The following is a 19,816-nucleotide window of genomic DNA, read 5'->3' as shown; positions in this document are numbered from 1 at the left end:
GTTGAACCGTCCATTCCACCTGCTCTTAGCAGCAATGATTTTATGGGATTCTTTATAAATAAGATTGATCTTATTAAAAATAAGATCATAAGCACTCCTCTATCCGCGATTGTACCTGAGGTAGTCATGGAATCTGAACCGGGTTTAGACTGCTTTGATCCAGTTGAACTCTCTGAATTAGCAAAATTATTGTCTTCATCTAAGCCTTCAACTTGTATGTTAGATCCAGTTCCAACCAGGTTATTTAAGGAGGTATTCCCTTTGATCTCCTCCTCCATTTTAGATGTGATTAATCTATCTCTGTTACAGGGATATGTACCTAAAGCTTTTAAGATTGCTGTAATTAAACCTCTGCTTAAGAAACCGTCTCTTGACCCAGATGACTTGGTCAATTATAGACCTATATCCAATCTTCCTTTCTTATCCAAAATTCTTGAGAAAGTAGTTGCCAAACAAGTTTGCGATCACTTCCACCATAATGAACTTTTTGAAGAGTTTCAGTCTGGCTTTAGAGCTCATCATAGCACTGAAACAGCTCTGGTGAAAGTCACTAATGATATTCTCATGGCCTCAGATAATGGACTTGTATCTGTGCTCGTCCTGTTGGATCTTAGTGCTGCATTTGATACAGTTGACCATAATATTCTTTTAGAAAGACTTGAATATTTTGTTGGAATTAAAGGAACAGCACTAGACTGGTTTAAATCTTATCTATCTGATCGAATTCAGTTTGTTCATGTTAATGATAGATCTTCAACACGCTCAAAGGTTACCTGTGGAGTACCACAGGGATCCGTGCTAGGACCAATTCTCTTTACTTTATACATGCTCCCAATTGGTAGAATTATTAGACAGCATGGGATTAATTTCCACTGTTATGCTGATGATACCCAGCTATATCTGTCTATAAATCCAGATGAAGCTAACCCATTACATAGATTACAGGCATGTCTTGAAGACATAAAAACCTGGATGACTCTTAACTTTCTGCTTCTGAATGCAGACAAAACAGAAGTTATAGTCTTTGGACCAGAGTCTCTGAAAAAGAAACTGATTAGCCAGTCACTTCATTTGGATGGGATTAAACTGATTTCAGATAATAAAGTAAAAAATCTTGGTGTTATTTTTGATCAGGACCTGTCATTTAAATCCCATATCAAAGAGGTTTCTAGAATTTCCTTCTTTCATCTGAGGAACATTGCAAAAATTAGAAATATCCTGTCCAGGGGTGATGCTGAGAAACTAGTCCATGCATTTGTTACTTCAAGGCTGGACTATTGTAATTCTTTACTATCAGGAAGTCCACAAACTGTAGTTAAAAGCCTTCAGCTGATCCAAAATGCTGCAGCCAGAGTTCTAATGAAAATAAAAAAGAGAGATCATATCTCTCCTATCCTGGCTTCTCTTCATTGGCTTCCTGTTAAATCAAGAATAGAATTTAAAATCCTCCTTCTCACATATAAAGCCTTAAATGGCCAAGCTCCATCTTATATCAGAGATCTGATTGTTCCTTATGTTCCTAACAGAGCACTTCGCTCTCAATCTGCAGGTTTACTAGTGGTTCCTAGAATTTCTAAAAGTAGAATGGGAGGCAGATCTTTTAGTTATCAGGCTCCTCTCCTGTGGAACCAACTACCAGTTTTAGTCCGTGAGGCAGACACCCTGTCTACTTTTAAGGCTAGGCTTAAAACTTTCATTTTTGATAAAGCTTATAGTTAGGGTGGCTCAGGTTATCCTGAGCTATCTCTATAGTTATGCTGCTATAGGCTTAGACTTTTGGAGGACATAGGGACCCCCATTTCATCATTCTGCTTCATTCTCTCTCTGTTCTCCTATTCTGCAGAATCTGTTAGTTCAATCTCTAACCTTCTGCTCTCTCTGCTTTTCCTCAGAGTAGCTTTGCCTCGTCTGTTCCTGTTTGGCTGTGACGTCATCCTGGAAAAAAAACATCAGCTGTGCTGCTTCTATCAACACCCTTGTTAATAGATGTTGGAGATCGGCCTGTTTTCCAGTGTGGTCCTGTTTCTCTGACCGTGACTGAGTGGATGTGCTCTCTTCGTCCTCTGGCATGGGAGCTGCCTTGGAGCTCGTCTGCCTGGCTGTGTGTTTCCTGGACGGGGCCGCCTTTTACAGCTGCTTTTTGTATCTCTGCTTCTGTCTCCTTGAACCCCAGTCGGCCTCAGCAGATGGCCGCTCACACTGAGCCTGGTTCTGCTGGAGGTTTCTTCCTGTTAAAAGGGAGTTTTTCCTCTCCACTGTCGCTACAAGCATGCTTAGTGTGGGGGATTGTATTTGAGTCAATGAGTCAATGCAATCAACTGGTTTTCCTTAGATAGAAAACTTTGTATCAATTTGACTGTATGATCTGGTTGAACTGTAAAGTGCCTTGAGATGACATGTGTTGTGAATTTGGCGCTATATAAATAAACTGAATTGAATTGAATTGAATTTATATCTGACATTTTGAATTGAAAAAGCTTCCCGGATGGGAAGCGAATCATCTTCACTCGGAAACAAAGTCCAGTGGATTTTTTATTTTCTTTTTTTAGAATGACTATGACCTGTATGACTGAGAACCTTCCCCAGCATAATGCAATTTGAAAATAATTAAAATTAAAAATTTAGAAACTGAATTTGAAACAGATAAAATGATAAAATCTGTAAAATTTCAATTTAAAAATTTAAAACCTGTAAAACAACTTTTTGAATAAATAAAATGTGAAAACTAATCAATCTGTATAAATAAAGGTTACTTACAAAATGTTTTTTTGAATAAAACTTTTTTGAAATCCTATAATTACTGAATGTATTTTTTAAGGTTTAATGTGCACAATTTTTTTTTTTCCCTTAAGCTTGTGCTCTTTGCTTGCAACAATAAATCCCATTCTGAAGCCCCTCAGCTCTATGGAAGAGGATTAGGGCCACTGAAAGAAACAAACCAAAAGTTAACCGATTTTTACATTTTATTTCATTTTGATATGGGAAAAAAGTCAGAAATCTGACTTTAATCTTAGAATTCTGACTTTTTCTCAGAATCTCAGAATTCTGACTAGACATGTCTATTTTAGAGATTAGTTCTCTTGTTTTAATCCCCCTCTGCTCTTCCATTAATGAAATAGCATCACTGGGGACCCCTCAGGCATGTAAAAAATGTCGTCTAATGACGTCATTTTCTCAGAATTCTGAGATTAAAGTCAGAATCCTGAGAAAAAAGTCAGCATTCTGAGATTATAGTCATAATTCTGAGATTAAAATCAGAATTCTAAGAAAAAAGTCATAATTCTGAGAAAAAAGTCATAATTCTGAGATATTATTCAGAATTCTGACTTATATCTCAGAATTATGACTTTTTTGTCCCACGTTAAACTGAAATACTATTTAAAAATCAGTTAACTTTTTTATTTCCGCAGTGGCCCTAATCCTCTTCCTTACAGCTGTGTGACTAGGAGCCTCTCTTCGAAGGGAAAGATGTAGACCTGAGAGGGTCTGCCTCATTTCCAGACGGTGACATTCTCATCGTGTCCCGCCCACAAGGCTTGGAATCGTGTCTCCTTTTCACAAGTCTCGCTGGGGACGGAGGGAATAACAGCGGGACCATAGATGGCCCGGACACGGGGTGAGTAGCACGGATGAATGAAATTAGCCCGTTTGTTCGGTTTGATTAAACCCAGAGGGAGAGAGAGGGATGATCTGCATCCGTGACAGAGCTGCATCTTGTCAGCAATGGAGGAGCCGACAGGCTAAAATGGATGACTGTAGAAACACGAGCCTCCTTTTCAGGAATAATGATGATCGGCAGCATCAGTTTCCCACAGATAGAGCCAGTATCTGAGTCTGAATCCTCCACAGCGAAGAGAAATGTAATTAATTTCACTATAGAGCACAAGTAAAGCTGTGCTTCACCAGGCTGTGGCTCTTAGCGGCTCATCGATCCAGTCCGTCCGGTTAGATCACCTGTAATCAGCGCCAGATAGGCTATTCCCAGAACTTTGTCACAGCAGGATTTCTAAGCAAAGCTAAAATATTTCCTTTGAATGCCACTTTCAATTGAGGGAGTTTGGAGATTTAGGACGAGGAATTTGTTGACTACAGCAGCTTTCGATTCACCATTATTATAGTAAGTGGATAATAAACTCAATCTACCTCTTAAGAGTAGTGATCTTGTAGAAAACATTTTGGCCAGAGGGGGCGCAGCTGCTACGCGTTTAACTTCTCTAAGTTTACAAATTCACCCCCGCAGATTGACCTGAAGCTCTGAGGGGACCCTCTGCTCCCCTCAACCACATTTCTTGTTAAAGGACTGCTAAAATGGCGACAGAAACATCCGGGCCGCCGTGAAAAGCAGCTGGTGGGGGACAGAGAGCGGGTCCTCTGAGTTGAGGCCGCACTGTTCAGATTTCCTCCTTAGTCCGGAGCTCCTGGGCGACTGTTGCTAAGATACCGAGACGGCGCGTGCTGCCAAATTAGCAGGGAAAAGAAAACAAACATGGCGGCGGTTCTGAATTATTAGTTGTGACTGATCAGGGATTGGAAAGCAGATTCCTTACTTAATTTAAAAAAGAATAATTTAATGAATTTTTTAAATTTTATTTTAATTTTTTTTTTCATATTTATTTATAATTTTGTAGCTTTTTCAATAATAAATAATAAAAAATGTCTTGACTTTGTGGATTTTTATCTTCATGGCAGTAAACAATAACATAGCTGTTGTATTTACTCGCCTATAAATTCACCCAGTTTTTCTCTGTAGATTCTAAGAAATTTCAGATCATCAAACAAAACTCAATATGAGCTACAATTCAAATAAAAAGGTTGTTTTGAAATTATAATTGTGTTTATTAGAAAATAAATCAATCCCAATTATTCTCTCTATGAAAAGATGACTGAAACTAAAGGAATTAACTGTGATCAGCCATATTTACTTGTTTAACCAGCCATGCTTATAGTTTCATTACTGCATAAGCCTTATAAAGCCACTAATTAGGTTATTATAATCTGTCTGACATCATGACATCAATCTGAAAAAATATCAACAAAAGGATAAAAATGAAGAAATCTGTGTTTCTCAAAGCATCAAAGTGTATTTTCCAATATAACATACATACAGAACGGAGTTAACACTCCTGAAGACTCTTTACTCTGGTGGCTTCAGCCCCCATTTATGGCGTGGCATGTTGGAGCAGCTTATTTGCAGCAGAGAGGAAGCAGTTGGATAAGCTCATTAGGAAGCCATGCTCTGTCCCCTGAAAGTGTGCAGGTGGTGGGAGACAGACCCACTGTAAGGTAAATGACATCAGTGTTGGATGATATCTCCCACCCCATGCATCAAGCTCTTGCAGAGCTGGAGAACTTATTCAGCAAAAACTATTGGATCCTAGATGCACCAAAGAACGCTTCTGCAGATCCCCCTGTCACTACCCGATCCGTCTTGGGAGCACGCTCTGTTCCGCACATGCCTGAACAGCTTCCAGGGTAGCCAGTACTTCATTTTTCATCGTTTTTTATTCTTTTTCAGGGGCGGGGGGTTCCTTTTGAAATATATTTTATTTGTGTAAATATTGCATATTGTAAAAACGAAAAAAAAAGAAGCAATACATCAAAAAACGCATAAATAGCCTTTCGAATGTTACTGTGACTGCTTTCAGAGTATCAATTTCTTCCAGAAAAGTCTTCAACATTTTCTATATGATGTAGTTTAGCCTTCTTTAGTGTTTTAAGTATATAAATAAGTATTTTCAAAACCGTTATTACATCATTTTCAGTGACTAGGATCTTATTATTCTGTTCGAGCATGAGCAGTATGGATCGGGGAGTGACGCCCCCTCCATCTGTTGTTTGATGCTCATCTTTTGGTCACTTGAGTTTTCTTTTAAAAACAGACATAAAAAAATAGAAAAAAGAAAAAACATGGTTTTAAAATAGAAAAAAATACATTTAAAGAAAGAGTGCTTCTCGTCTTCAGTGTCAAAAATGATCAGCAGCATTTTGAAAATTATTTATTTTCGATTTGTTAAAGCAATTAGTATGCACACCCCCCCACCCCCAGAGCCAGTGAAGGCATATTATGTCATAAAGTGGAAGCAAATGTGTAAAAAGTGGTTAAAGCTGAAACATAGGATCCCATCCATATTTTGTTGCTGAAGGTCAACTCATATGTCTGTACAAAAAAGAATAAAAAACATTTGATCTTGATGAAATAAGGTTATGTGCACCAAGTGACTTAACTAAAACTGTGTTTTTATTGTCCTTTTTTGAGCCTAATTAGAATCCCAGCACCAGGTGCAATGAGCCGACAGATGTGGCGCCATCCGGTGGTACAACCAAAAACTAGGAAAAAGCTAGATGTTGACAATGGAGGCAGCTGCTTAATAGAGCCCAACTGTCCTGCAATGCCTTGTGGTAAAACAACAGTTCAGCATGACTGAAAACCAACTGATATAAATTAAATAAACTGGCAATAAAAAGCAACTGTAAGTTCCAGTGAATCCTCCACAGAGCCTCCTCTTGAAATTAGACTGTAGAGACTAGAAAAACCTTTGCTTTGGGTTTAGTATAGTAATGAGTGTCAAGGGAATGTTTTCAGGATGACTTGGATAATAGCGCGTTGTGACAAACACCAGATGCAGCACTGGGACTTGATCAACAGCCGATACCGCACCGTGACGTCACAAACCAGTAGGTGCCAGTAGTGTTTCTTTGACAAACATTGATGCCTCCAGTAAAGAACATTCAAATGAAAACTACTGTTAAAGGAAAATTCCGGTTTTTAACACTTTTAGCCCATTTTCTGTAGTGTCCAGGATGAAATCGAATGATCGACACCAAAATTTTGACAATTGGTCCTGTCTCTGCTATTTGGCTCATGCAGAATCCCCCCCTGGCTGCTTCAGAATGGCTTCCATAGTGCATGTCCGATAATGTCCTTAAAACAACCTTAAACGTTCTTTTTTTAAAATATGCTACTCACCTGGTCGTCAGCGCTGTTCAATGACGTTCCAAAAAAAGTTTTGTGAAGAAAAACCGTTCCTGTCTTGTTTTATTTAGCATTTTGTAAATCCCAGAACTATTTTTTCCGATACATCACAACCGCTTATAAACTTCCGCTTCCCGTTCGAATCTGAAGCGTTGCACACTCCAGACCACTAGTTGGCGACGGTATCCTCTACCGCCAAACTCAAAGTCCAATATGTCCTCCTCAAGAATCCACCTTTCGTATTCCATTTTCAGAGTTTTTTAAAGTGTTTAACAGAGACGTTAGCACCTCGACGTCAGAGTACACAGAGTGAAGCGAAAAGACTACAACTAAGCGTAAACAGGCCCCATTTCCGTTTCCGGTGGCGGAGGGATATTGACTATTCCAACAGAACTCAATGGGATTTACAAAATGCTAAATAAAACACTACAGGAACGTTTTTTCTTTACGAAACTTTTTTTGGAACGTCATTGAACAGCGCTGACGACCCGGTGAGTAGCATATTTTAAAAAAAGAACGTTTAAGGTTGTTTTAAGGACATTATCGGACATGCACTATGGAAGCCATTCTGAAGCAGCCAGGGGGGGATTCTGCATGAGCCAAATAGCAGAGACAGGACCAATTGTCAAAATTTTGGGTGTCGATCATTCGATTTCATCCTGGACACTACAGAAAATGGGCTAAAAGTGTTAAAAACCGGAATTTTCCTTTAATTAAAAACACTTTTATTGAACAGTATGTAATAATTTCATATTTAAAATACTTTCAGAAGTTTGAATTCTGAATATGACCGGACTTTTCCTTTAAGTTACTAATTCAGACATATGTTTCTATGCCGCATTATCAGATCCTATATTGTACTAAAGGCTGTTAGATTCACTGTGTTATAGAATAATCCTAAAGCCTTGCTAAAATCGCTCAGTTTAAAAAGGCCAAACTGGGAAGTTTTAGTTCATATGTGGGTTTTTTTCACAGATTTCTTGAGTCCCCAGACTAGTAAGCTGCATCTGTCACCAAGGTTATATTTAGGCTTAGAGATTTTATGTAATTTTCAAAGTACAGTAAATGTCATCTTGCACTTGTATTTTGACATTAATGAATATTTGGTGTTTTAGAATACGAAATTGATGCCATTGATGCAGTTGAATGTGGGATTGTAATCTGAATTTAAGTGAGATTTTTGAATCTGCTGCTATGATTTAAAGCAGTTGTGCTGCATATCACCCTGTGTTCATTTGTTAAGCTTTGTTGTGACAGAAAACACTTCAGCAGTCCCATGGCTCGGAGATATGCAGATCAAAGCATTCAAGCGTTCTTATTATTCACATCTTGACGGCTTGCATTTATTATCCCAACTTCCCAGGATGTTTTTCATTATGCTGGTAATAACGCTGGATTCACAAAAGAGTAAAGTCATTTTTTTCTTTATTTCCAAATGAATCATAAGAGAAACTCCTCAGTCAGTTCATTCAGTGGAAACCATCAGGTAAGGATATTTATAGCACAGACCAGGCTGGTGGTGCAGTGCTCAGTCATACTGCATCACTGAGAAATATCTGGAGAAGGGAATTATCTTTTTTTTGTTTGTTTTAATCCAGCAGCGATGACATTTCTCATCAAACGAGGAGCTGAAAGCCACGAAAATAGTTTTCTATTAAATCAGCAGAGCTGGTTTAGGGAACAGATGTTTTCTTCTCTCTTTTCATAGTTTTCAAATCATCCAACGAGCCTGTCATCTTCCATTTTCTGTGCTGACCTTCTCTCTCAGTACGTCAGGATAGATAGAAGCTTCGTATTTGTGGCCTGATGTGCTTTTTTCTCTTTTGTCACAAAAGTGTGTGGCAGATTGGAAAACAGTTTTTAGTTAGCTGTAATTAAATTTTACAGCTGGAAACGGTTTACTTCTATTTAGTGATGAAACAATTAATCGTGATTAATTGATTATTGAAATAATCATCAACTGATTTAGTAATCGATTCATCTTTAACTGGACTCTAAAACGTGGTTTTAGCTGACATGGCAAGCCACCTTGAGCAGTAATTATACCAAGATTGTGAAAAAAAATATTAATATTTTTCATTTAAAATAACAAAAACATTTTCATCTGTCAATATCCTCTATCCAGAACGTCTGAAGTGGAAAAGTTTTAGTTTCACCTGGTTTAATTTCATAAAAAGTCTTCTTTAAAGAAATAGTACACCCAAAACATGATTAGCCTTCATTTTCTACTCACCCCCATGCTGAACAACACTCTGGAGCACTTTTTTGATATCTCAAATGCATCTGGAGATCTGGGAGGCTTCTTGCTGTCTGCTGACATTCAAATAATGGAGGTCTATGGCGCCCGAGGCAGAAAGGTCCATAAAAGTCCACAAAAAACGTGTCAATATTCCTCCATACTGCTCGTCCAATGTATTCCAAGTGTCCTGAGTGGGTAGCGTCCATAATTTACTCGAAACGAAGTCATTTAGAATGTTTTTAGAGCATAAACAGTAGTGTATAGGTAGTGTATAGGTTCAGCATAAAAAAAAAATCCTGTCTTAAAATCTGTGTTTTTTTTCCCGTTATCTTCTGCAGGCCAGTTAGTTATACGTCAGCCTGAACACCTAAATTAAGCCAATCATATATCAACGGTCATCTGTCAATTAAATTTTTTCTGGTCATAGCAGCTTGATTCATAAGATGCAGCTAATATACGCAACGGCTGAAATAAGAATAATATCCTTTCCCATTGAGTTCCGTCCCAGTGTTCACGGGGATGGACGTCTGTGTCTTCAGCAGGCGTAGAGCTAACAGAACTGGCAGCGTTGCGAGGCAAGGGCTCAAACATGTACGGCTGGAAGCCTTCTACACCAAACCAAGCTTCTGCCGCCCTGGTGTCCTCTTCCACAACATCTTCGTCCCCGCTTTCCTTTTCTAAATAATAAAATGGACGAAGGAGGAGACTCACCCATGACCTGCCATGATGGCAATTATTTTACATCAAAGTAGTTTGCAGTTCTTCATATATACACACATCTATTTGAAACAGATGGTATCGGTATCGGCCAATACTGCGCAGCCAAGTATCGGGGCCAAAAAAATGGCATCGGCGCAACACTAGTTTCTATATATCCAGTATTTAGGCTAAAATGAATAGTTAGTATATTATTGGGTGAATAGAAGATATTAATCAGTGAGAACTTTATCTGCATGTCTCTGTTTACTGAGTCATTTATAAACTGCTGCTAATTATCTTCAAATCTCTGTTGGTTCCGATCAACAGAGGTTCTTTTTTCTTTTTTCCTGTAGGGTGGAATGACCAGAGCAGACAGCTATGCCGCCACCAGCAGACATCGTGAAGGTTGCGATTGAGTGGCCCGGTGCTAATGCTCAGCTAATAGAGATGGACCAGGTCGGTATTAGAGAGAAACATCTGCATATGGAGTTTTATTTTAGGTATTTAAAGGGGATAAATCATAAAAAAAAAATGTTTTGGCCCTCAATTGCATTTTGTTGCGTCGTTTGTGTCGGATTAGATTTCTCTCTGTGTTCAGTTTGACTCATATTTCCATCTGTTCTTGAACCTAAAATTATAAAGTTACGATATTTGCTGCGGAACTGCTAAACTTCTTAGTAAGAAAAAAGGTTATGAAAGTAACTTGCCATTTTTTTTTACTGATTTTATTAAAACTATTTTTATTATTTTTTGTTATTTAGAAATTTTTTTAGTTATATGAAGGTAGATTTTTTCTTTATTATTCAATTTAAAGCTACAGTGTGTAATAATTACAGGGATATACAGTCAGAAATGTAATATATTATACATAACTATGTTATTTATCATCATCTACGAGCTCAGCCTCTTAACCTTAATATTTGCGTTGCCTTAGAATTCGTTATTTATAATTACATAGGAGCGGGTCTCGCAGCCATGGAGGCAGACATCTTTGCGCTACGGCAGCGCAGAGCCAACAAACTAGCGGTTGCGAGATCGCCCATTACGCTCGAAAGTAAAATTATCTATGTAAACAAACCTCATCACTTGAGAAGGTAGGTGATGCGGACGTCGTGGAAGACATTTTGTCCTGTAACGCTCGCCGTACTGTTGGGGGGGAGAAGCGGTGGGGGGGAGATGTTCATATTGCTGCAGTCTGACCGCTAGATGTCGCTAAAAGTTACACACTGTAGCTTTAAAAAAAGGTTGCTTCAATCAAAAATGATATTTTAATTAAAATACCTTCACTTCAATTAAAAAAAACGTTTCAATCAAAGAAAAGCAGTGTTCAAATGTATTTGTTGATTCTCGACTATATCTTTGCATTCAAATACCTTTTTTCATTGAAGTAAAGGTGTTTCTAATTGAAAATATATTTCTTGACTGAAGCAACCTTTTTTTTATTGAATAATAAAGAAACAACTCTACCTTAATATAGTTCTGTTTTTCAGATTCAGTTTTACAAATTGCATTCCCTAATTTTGTTTTTAACAGGTTGATTGGGGGGAGGGGGGGTAGAGAATGGGATCAGTGAAACGTAATTTGAAGAGAATGCAAATGCTAAAATTCAGTCTGAAATAATACAATTTCAGAAAATGAAAAACAAACAAACAAACAAAAAATATCAACTAACAATATTCCCTACATAATAAAAGGCCTCGTTCTATTATTTTAAAGGCCAGTTCTATTATTTTAATAGCAAAAAGGAAGAATCCAAATGCAAATTACACATTTAAGTTACCAAAAGATTTATGGAGCAAATTTGACTGCAAAAACACAGTTTCTAAATGTGAAAAAAATGTGTCTCTGTTTCACATTTAATTGGAAGAAGTTTTTGGGTCTCGGACAGATTCTTCTGTTTCAGGCATTTGCTGTCTGGATTTTGATATTCTTGTCTTGTTTTTGCAGAAGAGGCCCCTATCCTCCATAATACGGGAAGTATGTGATGGGTAAGGAGTATATCCTGTTGTTTCTTTTATTGTACATTACTTTAGATTAAATTCCTCTGTAACTTTAAGATAAACAAAAAAAAATGGATCAGTGCTGACATTTTCCCAATTAGATCGGGGAAACCAACAAATTGTTGGGTTTTCTTTTACTTTGTACAATCTACTGTAGCTTTTTGCTAAAGCTGTTTTCGTCATGCTAACTAAAAATGATGGTCAATGTAATGCTAAAAGTGGCTTGAGATCCACTTTTCTTTGCAGGGAAAAAAAGGCCAAAAGCCCTGACTATTAGTTTGGGCAAACTTCTCTTCTAAATAACAACAGTTAGTTTGAATGTGTGTTTTTTTTGTATTTGAAACATTTATTGTTGAAGAAAAAAAATCTCTCTGATTTACACAGATTTTTTATTTTTTTTTAAGATTATATATCAATTATATCTCAGATCAACATAAAGTCGATCATAATTATCAATTCAGAGAAAAATGATACTTTGATTATTCTTGTATTTTCATCAAATGCATCATCAGTCTACCCATCAGGGCTGACAGTCTTCCTGTCCAAGCTGATGAAATAAATCTCCAGAGCATGATGCTGCCACCGCCATGCTTCCCTGTGGAGATGGTGTGTTCAGGGTGACGTGTAAACGATGGCTTTTTTCAAGCATAAATAACATTTTTGGTCAGAGAAGATTCTTTTAGCTATTTTTTTCTAAAACCCCAGCGTGTATTTTGGCAAACCTTGTCAGGACTTTTTGTTTTTGTGCACTAGTGGCCTTTATTTTGAAGGTCATCTTGATGGGAAATTTGGGGGAGGGAGAGGGGGTCGCTTTCTCTGCCCTTTCTCTCCTCTGCAACCCAAAACAGGATTTGTTTTATAGCTTTCTTTTAAAATAGCATTTTTATGTGTATTTTTTGCTATTATCATGCAAAGTTTACACTGTTATGCTACGTTCACACCTAAAGCAGCAGAGGCAGCAGAAGCAGCTAGTTTATAAGCGAAGTCAATGGTTGACGCGCATCTTGGTGCAGCAAAAGGTCCCGCAGCGTATTTTGAGCAGCAGGAGCAGCACGTCATGAGCTTCTTAGCATCCGAGCTGCTATTGCAGCTTCTGCTGGAGTTGCAAAAATAGAATTTTACTGCTCGACGGACTACATCAACCAATCAGAGAAGCTGATCTGGGAGCTGGCTGGGAGACGGACACAGCACTGCTGATGCAGATCGCTATGATCACTCCTCTGTAACAGTTTATTAACACCTAAGTTAACTTAAAACGTCAAAATCTGCTGGCAAAACATGTTTGCTTCTATTATTCTGGTGCCCGCAGTTTGGATTACGTACGTGAAAAACACTAACACCTACTTCTAGCCGCCGTGAACAGTAGTCAAAATGCGAAGAGGCGACTGGGCCAGAGGCTGCTGTTAAACTGGATTACTAGTGACAGCGCCCTGCCGGTGTACTGGAGTCTGAGCGGCTCCGACAGCGAAATAATATTTGAAGGCAGGATGGTAATCTGGATGAACTGACTGCACAGATGAAGTTTTCAGGTGGACTTTCTCACTTAAAAACATATTAAAACTACTTTTTACACACTGATTCCAGCAAATATAGCTGCCATTGTTACAGGCAAAGAAAGGATAGGGTAGCTTCGCCCAATGCGCATCGGACCCACTTTTCAACCACGCAGCTAGAGCAGCAAAGATGCTTCAGAACTAAATTTGTACAAACATCAAAATTGAAGCAGCAGCGCATTTTTGGTTCTCCTGCTGCTCGCGGTGTGAACGTAGCATCAGTCTTAGGGTCAGATTAGCCCACTTGGGGCCTCCCACCTGCTTCTCATCTCATTACAGATGATAGATTGAGTAGCTCGTATGAGATGGATCATGGTTTCCTAGCCTAATCCTGCCTTCAACTTCCCAAAAGAAGTCATTTATGGAAATCCGACTAAAGCTTGGTTTATGCTGAAAGCGTACTTTATCTCAGCATGGCCGAATGACATCATTTTAGCTTCCACGTAGTGACCAGTTTTAAACCTGAGGACGGCGCCAATCAGACGATTTTAGAGACAAAAGCAGGTTTTCAACTGACATGAAGAAAACTTTCATGTAGAAAGCACTATGAGACATTTGTTTACAGTTTGTCAGCAAAAAAAAAGTGGATTTAGGGGTCAGTCGTTCTTTAAAGACTCTCTTTATCTGCATATTCAGAGGTAAAAAGCATCCAAACAGGAAAACGATGCCTCTTTATCTAGTTAGATTTAGATTTGACTGGCTGTTCTGTTGACTACATTATAAGCTTATTTTTTGATCCATCATTCTTAGTTTCAGAGTTTTTGCTCTGATAGTGATAATTGGACGTTTCACACCACTAGCCTCTCTGAAAAATGCCTGTTTCTACCCACAGTGTCAGCTTCTGCTGCGGACTCCCACTGAAAACCTCCTCTTCATATTTGCTGTGTGCCTCTTGTGTAAATACATTTGTTGGAGGGAAAGACCTGACTTAGGCAACCTTTTGTTCTTACTCGCTGGCGCTCTGTATCATTCCCACGTTTTTTTACTTGTAAATGTTTTTTATTTTTGAGAATCAATATCTCTTTGTTTAAACATGTCCTCCCTGTTTTGGCCCTCAGGTGGTCTCTGTCGGGCTCCGAGCAGTTCGCTCTGCGTTATGCTGATGGTCCTCAGCTGTATATCACGGAGCAGGTTTGATTCTGTTTTATTTCCCAGGCTCTGCCAAAGACATAGCGAAGCGATGCTGACCCTAAGCTGCCCTTTATTCTTTTTTCAGAGCCGCGGTGACATTAAGAACGGGACAATCCTTCGATTAGCAATTTCCCCAGTAAGTTATCCGGTATCGGTATCCGTGCCAAAAAATGGCATCTACGCAACACTTAGAATAACACAATCAGTGCAGACCTAGGAACCTTTGGAAAGCATTTGTTTGCCACATAACAAAATGTTATTTACTTTTTTGTATTTGGCAGCAGTTGATGTAATTATCTCAATTTGGTAAGTACTTAAAGGAATAGTACACCCAAAACATGATTAGCCTTCATTTTCTACTCACCCCCATGCTGAACAACACTCTGGAGTACTTTTTTGATATCTCAAATGCATCTGGAGATCCGGGAGGCTTCTTGCTGTCTGCTGACATTCAAATAATGGAGGTCTATGGTGCCCGAGACAGAAAGGTCCATAAAAGTCCACAAAAAATGTGTCAATATTCCTCCATACTGCTCGTCCAATGTATTCCAAGTGTCCTGAGTGGGTAGCATCCAGGATTTACTCGAAACGAAGTCATTTACAATGTTTTTAGAGCATAAACAGTAGTGTATAGGATTTCCTGAAAGCGCGCGTCTGCAAGTTCACGACGCTACGGAAACCGCGGCAGACCAAACCGGATGAAAGTGCGCATTCAGCTCGGCAAAGAACTCATGCTCTTCCTCAACACTGAAGTCCTCAGACATTTTTCTTTCGTTGTTTCTTTCTTTGCACAGGTAAACAGCACATTTCTTCTTCTACGCTTGCATTATCGGCAGAGCAGACGCTGAATGCGCACTTTCATCTGGTTTGGTCTGCCGGCTTCCGTAGCGTCGTGAACGCGCAGGCGCACACTTTCAGGAAATCCTATATACTACTGTTTATGCTCTAAAAACATTCTAAATGACTTCGTTTCGAGTAAATTCTGGACGCTACCCACTCAGGACACTTGGAATACATTGGACGAGCAGTATGGAGGAATATTGACACGTTTTTTGTGGACTTTTATGGACCTTTCTGCCTCGGGCGCCATAGACCTCCATTATTTGAATGTCAGCAGACAGCAAGAAGCCTCCCAGATCTCCAGATGCATTTGAGATATCAAAAAAGTACTCCAGAGTGTTGTTCAGCATGGGGGTGAGTAGAAAATGAAGGCTAATCACGTTTTGGGTGTACTATTCCTTTAAGTGTTTAATAAAGGGGTTAAAACAACTGTCATTTTAAGAGGAACATGTTTTTTTTAAACTTATCGTATCAAGTTGGGTTATTGTTTTCACAGAATTTCCATAACAAGTAGTTATTGTAATGCTATTAAAAATATCTGCAACTAGATGCGCCAATAATTATGGATATCGCAATATAGTCATCAGTCTCTGTCTGCCTCAGGATTCCCAATTGAGCGTTTACTGAACATTTTCATGTTAACAGTGATGTTAACTCCTTGGCTTTAACAGGCTCGTGCTGCCAGACAACTCTTGGAGAGGATTCAGTCACATGGTATAGACGCTCGCCTCGAGGCTTTAAAGGAGCTCGCAAAGCTGTCTGCAGATCCCACTTTCGCAGCAGAGTTCATCAATATGGAGGGCATAGGAACGCTGGCTCGGCTGGTAGAGAGTGGCACTCAGTAAGCAATAAGGCATAATTTGTTGATTCTTTTGCGTATTGGATTTTTTTTAAAGTCAGACCTTTTAAAAATGTCCAGGCTAACTCTTTTTTCTCCTTTAAGTTTCGGGGAGATGTTGGCCTTCACTCTCACCGCTTTCCTGGAGTTGATGGATCACGGCATCGTGTCCTGGGATCTTATCTCGCTGTCCTTCATCAAACAGGTGCTTCCCCCATTAAAAGCTCGTGATCATTTTACACAAACTTTATGTACCATTTACAGGTTTACAGTTGCCTCAGCAGATGCCTCAGTGCCTCAGTGTGAGCGGCCTCAGCAGATGGCCGCTCACACTGAGCCTGGTTCTGCTGGAGGTTTCTTCCTGTTCAAAGGGAGTTTTTCCTCTCCACTGTCACTACAAGCATGCTTAGTGTGAGGGATTGCATTCGAGTCAATGAGTCGGTGGAATCAACTGGTTTTCCTTAGATAGAAAACTTTGAATCAATGATCCGGATGAATTGTACAGTAAAGTGCCTTAAAATGATGTGTTGTGAATTGGCGCTATATGAATAAACTTAATTGAATTTAAAGTCGTAGGGAAATCATATTTGAATGTCAAATCATTCTGGCTTAAACATGCATATAAATGTACTTTTTATCAGACAATATTATCCCAAAATGTAGAAATGATCTATTCTAAAAAGAATCCTGTCTTAAAATCTGTGTTTTTATTATTCCTTATCTTCTGCAGGCCAGTTAGTTATTTGTCAGCCTGAACTCCTAAATTCGGCCAATTATATATCAACGGTCATCTGTCAATCAAATATTTTAGGTCATAGCGTCTTGATTCAGATATTGCAGCTAATATACGCAACAGTTGAAATAAGAATCATTTCCTTTCGTGTGACGGAGGAGACTCATCCACGACCTCCGACACTAAACTCTCCTCCTCTTGCATGTTTCCTCTGTCCATAGCGTTCCTTGACAGTGTCGTTTCTAAGTCACCAATTTAGTGCTACTTGGTCCCAATGGAATTACACATTGAAAACGTACTAGCAATAAGTTGCTAACTGGTTAGCAAGATGTTTCCGACAAACCGGCCACAACCAAACTTGCTTGCGAACCTTTCGCCACAACAATCCCGCCCCCTTTGATAAACAACCAATCACATTGACTTTATTTACTCGTGTAAAGTCGTGCACCATTCGGGAGAATTCAGAAATGCAACGGTTGGAACAGCCGTTTCCCTACGACTTTACTTCAATTAAATAATCTGGAACTTCAGGGTCAGTTATTCCTGTTGTTTCGTTGAATTCTTTGACCTTCCTTTTTGGCTCGCAGACTGGAAACCTGTGGGAGACGTTGCCTAGTAACTGTAATTGGTATAGCTGCTTGAGTGTGTACCTTAAAAGTTTTCCTCCCTGCAGGGTGAGTCTTGAGACTTACTTAAATGATTTCTTAATAAAGTTTTCCTTTCTCTCATCAGATCGCAGGCTATGTGAACCAGCCCATGGTAGATGTGTCCATCCTGCAGCGCTCCTTGGCAATCCTGGAGAGCATGGTCCTGAACAGCCACAGTCTGTACCACCGGGTGGCCCAAGAGATCACCGTGGGACAGCTCATCGGGCACCTGCAAGTGTGAGCACACACACATGCACAGGGGCTTCATGCACTCTGCTGTCGGGGGGGAAGAAGGGAAAATGTTGTGTGAAAAGTTTCTGTGATAAAACCAATGTAGGATTAGCCATGCGCAGACAGCTCCAAACAATAAGTGGAGAAAGAGATGAAGAACTGTAAAGTCAACTTTAGGTTTGGTCAACGCTGGGAGTGGAATGGCACGTCATCTTTTGGCACACTATTAGCAGAGAACAGAGATGTCTCCCATGAAATCTACATCAGTGACAGGTGGTCACTGCTGGAAAAAACATGTTTAACACCTCAACATGTATTCAGAAGTAAGATGCTCTGGATGATCTGCAATCTGTTGTTGATTTGCTCTCATCTTTCCCTTTAAAAAGGGGTTTGGCTTTATTTGCTCTAATAAGTTGAAAAAAATTTTTTTTAACATGATGTTGAACAAGAAAGTCCACCTTAAATCTGTGCCGTCAGGTCATCAGGATTCTGGGACTGCCCCGTGAAAGCTCTCTGAAGCCGCCAGGCTGTCTAGGATTTGCTGCTGAATATCAAATAGCAAATTGGACATTTAATTTTTGATAAAATGCAAACTAAGGCCGTTTCTCAATTCACAAGAACGCAATACTCGTGTCCTCGCCAAGGATGTTTTTGAGAAGTACACAGGAAAGTGTGGACTTGGGGAGAACGGGAGCATTCAGCATAAATATGGTGATAATTATGTTATTAATAGTCTCTAAATAATAATAAATTCCTATTTTTTTCATTTGGTGGAAGAATAATAATTAACACAGTCAGATAAACACAAATCAAATTAACGTTTTGCCGAATAAAACCCCAAAATCTCCATCATAGCCAGCGGTCCTTCACACACGGCTATGCAGAGAGCGGGCTGCTGCAGACGGGCTAATGTTAGCCACGGTTGCTGTAACCATTGGGGTTCCACCGGTTGCCGCGCTCCTCTCAACGTTGTAAATAAAAAAAAAAAAAATTACACATTAAATTCGGTAAATGGGCCATATTGTGACACTCAAAAGTATAATGTTCTCACCTTGAATGATCTTAAAGGCATACTATGCAACATTTTTCAGTTAATTAATGTGTTCCATAACGTTTTGGATGATTAAATGAGTCATTTCAGGTTGAACAAAGGTTTTCTCGGCCGCCCTGGTGGTCTGTGGGGGAAATACCGCACTTGCAATTGCAGGAGCACCGACCCGCACCCACAGGCTCAGAAGTCTCGTGAGAGTCAGTCTTGCTTTACGGCGAGAACTGCTACACGCCCCCAGTTAAAAGCATGCTCGTTGCTAGCACAGTGGCAATCTTTGTGCAGTTATGCTACGTTCACATCGGACGCAGCAAAATCGTGTCTGCTGCTTCATTTTTGCTGCTTGTACCAGTTAGTTCTGACGCGCGGCTGAAGCAGCTTTGCTGCTCTGGCTGCGCGGTGCAAAAGTGTGTCTGATGCACGTTGGGCGGAGCTTCACTATCCTTTCTCTGCCTTGCAGCTATATTTGTTGTGATCAGTGGGAATAAAGTAGTTTTAATATGTTTTTAAGTGAGAAAATACACCTGAAAACGTAATCAGTGCAATCAGTTCATTCAGATTATTATCCTGCCTTCCAATATTTTTTCTGTCGGAGCCGCTAAGACCCCCACATACCAGCGGTGCACCGAAGGTAGGAATCCCTTCACCAGCAGCCTCTGGCCGGGTCGCCTCCTCGCGGTTCACCGCGGCAGCTGGTAGGTGTTTTTCATCTAAATAATCCAAACTGCAGGCAGCAGGATAATAAAAGCGAACGTAGCATTAAACGCGCCCGACGCGCTGCTTCAGCTGCTCAGACGCGCTGCGGGACCTTTTGCTGCGCCTTGACGCGCTGCTTCAGCTGCTCAGACGCGCTGCGCCTGCTGCTCAAAACGCGCCGTTGGACC

General features: G+C 39.7%; 1 protein-coding gene across 4 annotated transcripts in view; it reads left to right on the top strand.

Annotated features, from left to right (window-relative positions):
- The first annotated feature begins 3,466 nt into the window (after window positions 1–3,466).
- The window catches only part of elmo2 (engulfment and cell motility 2), a 49,403-nt gene continuing 33,053 nt past the window's right edge, over window positions 3,467–19,816 (top strand). For 2 of the 4 annotated variants that reach the window (XM_038298124.1, XM_038298122.1), the window contains exons 1-8: window positions 3,467–3,616; window positions 10,239–10,367; window positions 11,859–11,899; window positions 14,523–14,595; window positions 14,681–14,731; window positions 16,107–16,276; window positions 16,379–16,478; window positions 17,739–17,884. In XM_038298124.1, coding sequence (XP_038154052.1) covers window positions 10,290–10,367; window positions 11,859–11,899; window positions 14,523–14,595; window positions 14,681–14,731; window positions 16,107–16,276; window positions 16,379–16,478; window positions 17,739–17,884 — 659 coding nt within the window. In that variant the 5' untranslated portion in view covers window positions 3,467–3,616; window positions 10,239–10,289. Of the gene's footprint in view, window positions 3,617–10,238; window positions 10,368–11,858; window positions 11,900–14,522; window positions 14,596–14,680; window positions 14,732–16,106; window positions 16,277–16,378; window positions 16,479–17,738; window positions 17,891–19,816 lie in introns of all 4 variants that reach the window. The other 2 variants (XM_038298123.1, XM_038298121.1) reach the window with 1 other exon arrangement.

The sequence above is a fragment of the Cyprinodon tularosa genome, unplaced genomic scaffold, assembly GCF_016077235.1.
Source record: "Cyprinodon tularosa strain WSP-4 unplaced genomic scaffold, ASM1607723v1 ctg40, whole genome shotgun sequence".
Lineage (NCBI taxonomy): Eukaryota > Metazoa > Chordata > Actinopteri > Cyprinodontiformes > Cyprinodontidae > Cyprinodon > Cyprinodon tularosa.
This window is presented reverse-complemented; position numbering and strand designations above follow the sequence as displayed.